Source organism: Palaemon carinicauda, chromosome 27, assembly GCF_036898095.1.
Source record: "Palaemon carinicauda isolate YSFRI2023 chromosome 27, ASM3689809v2, whole genome shotgun sequence".
Taxonomy (NCBI): domain Eukaryota; kingdom Metazoa; phylum Arthropoda; class Malacostraca; order Decapoda; family Palaemonidae; genus Palaemon; species Palaemon carinicauda.
Genome location: NC_090751.1, coordinates 15,642,516 through 15,645,015, shown reverse-complemented (window position 1 = coordinate 15,645,015; position 2,500 = coordinate 15,642,516). Strand labels below are relative to the sequence as shown.

At 37.0% G+C, this 2,500-nt stretch overlaps 1 protein-coding gene across 2 annotated transcripts in view; it reads left to right on the top strand.

The window, feature by feature from the left end:
* Nucleotides 1–2,500, top strand: part of LOC137620547 (mediator of RNA polymerase II transcription subunit 26-like) — a 124,060-nt gene that overhangs the window by 5,751 nt on the left and 115,809 nt on the right. The window contains exon 1 of one of the 2 annotated variants that reach the window (XM_068350781.1): nt 2,252–2,356. The exons of the other annotated variant lie outside the window; for it this stretch is intronic. Within the exon in view, the coding sequence (XP_068206882.1) occupies nt 2,354–2,356 (3 nt within the window). The 5' untranslated portion in view covers nt 2,252–2,353. Of the gene's footprint in view, nt 1–2,251; nt 2,357–2,500 lie in introns of those variants that run through there. 2 annotated transcript variants of the gene reach the window in all.

Here is a 2,500-nt window from a genome sequence, read left to right as displayed (position 1 = left end):
GCATAGTCTGAGAAGACTTAACTACCATGGTACCAGCCGCCCGTTGAGATACTACCGCTAGAGAGTTATGGGGTCCTTTGACTGGCCAGACTACTACATTGGATCCTTCTCTCTGGTCACGGTTCTTTCCCTTTGCTTACAGACATCGAATAGTCTGGCCTGTTCTTTACAGATTTTCCTCTGTCCTCATACACCTGACAACACTGATATTGCCAAACAATTCTTCTTCACTCAAGGGGTTAACTACTGCACTGTAATTGTTCAGTGGCTACTTTCCTCTTGATAAGAGTAGAAGAGACACTCTAGCTATGGTAAGCAGCTCTTCTAGGAGAAGGACACTCCAAAATCAAACCATTGTTCTCTAGTCTTGGGTAGTGCCATAGCCTCTGTACCACGGTCTTCCACTGTCTTGGGTTAGAGTTCTCTTGCTTGAGGGTACAATCGGACACTATTCTATCTACTTTTTCTTCTCGTTTTGTTAAAGTTTTCATAGTTTATATAGGAAATATTTGTTTTAATGTATCTATTCTTTAAAATGTTTAATTTTTCCTTGTTTCCTTTCCTCAGTAGGCTATTTTCTCTGTTGGGGCACCTGGGCTTATAGCATCCTGCTTTTCCAATTAGGGTTGTAGCTTATTATTATTATTATTATTACTATCCAAGCTACAACCCTAGTTGGAAAAGCAAGATGCTATAAGGCCAGGGGCTCCAACAGGGAAAAATAGCTCAGTGAGGAAAGGAAATAAGGAAATAAATAAATGAAGAGAACAAATTAACAATAAATCATTCTAAAATAAGAAACAACGTCAAAACAGACATGTCATATAATAAACTATCAACAACATCAAAAACAAATATGTCATAAATAAACTATAAAAAGACTATGTCTGCCTGGTCAACAAAAAAGCATTTGCTCCAACTTTGAACTTTTGAAGTTCTACTGATTCAACCACCCGATTAGGAAGATCATTCCACAACTTGGTCACAGATGGAATAAAACTTCTAGAGTACTGCGTAGTATTGAGCCTCGTGATGGAGAAGGCCTGGCTTTAGCATTTAATAATAATAATAATAATGATAATAATAATAATAATTATTATTATTATTATGAAAAAACTATACTGCAGGCATAATGAGCTAATTTAACATTGATTCCAGAGATTAATACGCAGGTTATATGTACGGAATTTAAAGGTTAGAGGGGGCTAGTGATAGTCCGTGCTGGCTTATGGTCGCCCGAGGAAAATGATGTAGATCGTCTCAGGGGAGACCTAAAACCCGCAACTTTTTTTTTTTTTTTTTTTTTTTTAAATAACAAATGCAAGGAATCGAAGAAAATGCTTAACGCCACAGGTGTTTGCCTTATAGTCCAAGACAATTAACTTCACGAATTATGCAGAATGCTCCCTTAAAAAAAAAGACCACATAGACGGGTCGTTCAATTATTTAACGCCGGTGCGTTTATACGCTAAATGTCAAGTTTTTTTTTTTTTTTCCGACGAATTGTTTTCGCCTGGTGTACTTTTTAAAGTTTGTGGAGCGTAAGAGGTGAGACTTCTTGGCTGTTGTCTTTAAAAGATAATATTAAATCATTTTAAAAGAAAATATGTGGAGTTTTATCAAAGAACGTCAATAGGAAAAAAACATGAAATTGTCAATTGTAGATATTGTAGTTTTGTGAGAAACTTGGTAAAACCTGAGTCTGTAATAAATCTTGGCTCCGTATATGGTACAATTTTATTCAGGATCATGATTCTGTTTTCACATTATAATAGAGAGAGAGAGAGAGAGAGAGAGAGAGAGAGAGAGAGAGAGAGAGAGAGAGAGAGAGAGAGAGAGAGAGAGAGAGAGAGAGAGAGAGAGAGAGAGAGAGAGAATATTTAGCAAACAGCTATCATGTCTATTTCATCGGCCTTGTTTACAGTTTACACCTTACCAGCAACACGACAACTTCGTGCTGCCTGTTTTTCACACGACACTTACTCAATTTTCCCCATCTCTAATTTTCATGGCAGCCTAAGACTCATATCTTCAATTTGAATAATATCACTTTGTGAATCATGACGTTGAAATATAAAAAACCTGTGGTTAAGAGACCGCCTGGGGTCCACCTGAAGTGAGCCAAGAGCTATGTCTTCCAATATAATTGATTCGTTGCTGCTGTTGCAGTTTGCCCGACGTCGGTTCAGCACTTCGAGGTGTGTAGTTTGCAGTGGCAATTGTTTGTGTGAATTTGAGTGAGGGAGCTCCAGACAGTGATTGAATGTAATCGTGATTGAACGTTATCGTATTAATAGCTGCGCTTCATCGAGTGTTTATTGTTCCGTTATTTGCTGATTTCCGGACTGAAGTAATGGTAAGTATTTGATTATTATGATTATTATAGATTAACCTTTAAATAGGGAAATTTTAGAAACTTACTGGTATCAAATAATCTTAGAGCATGTAAATAGCTCGTTTTTGGAGCCGTCAAGTAACTTAAAGCTAGGATAGAAACATT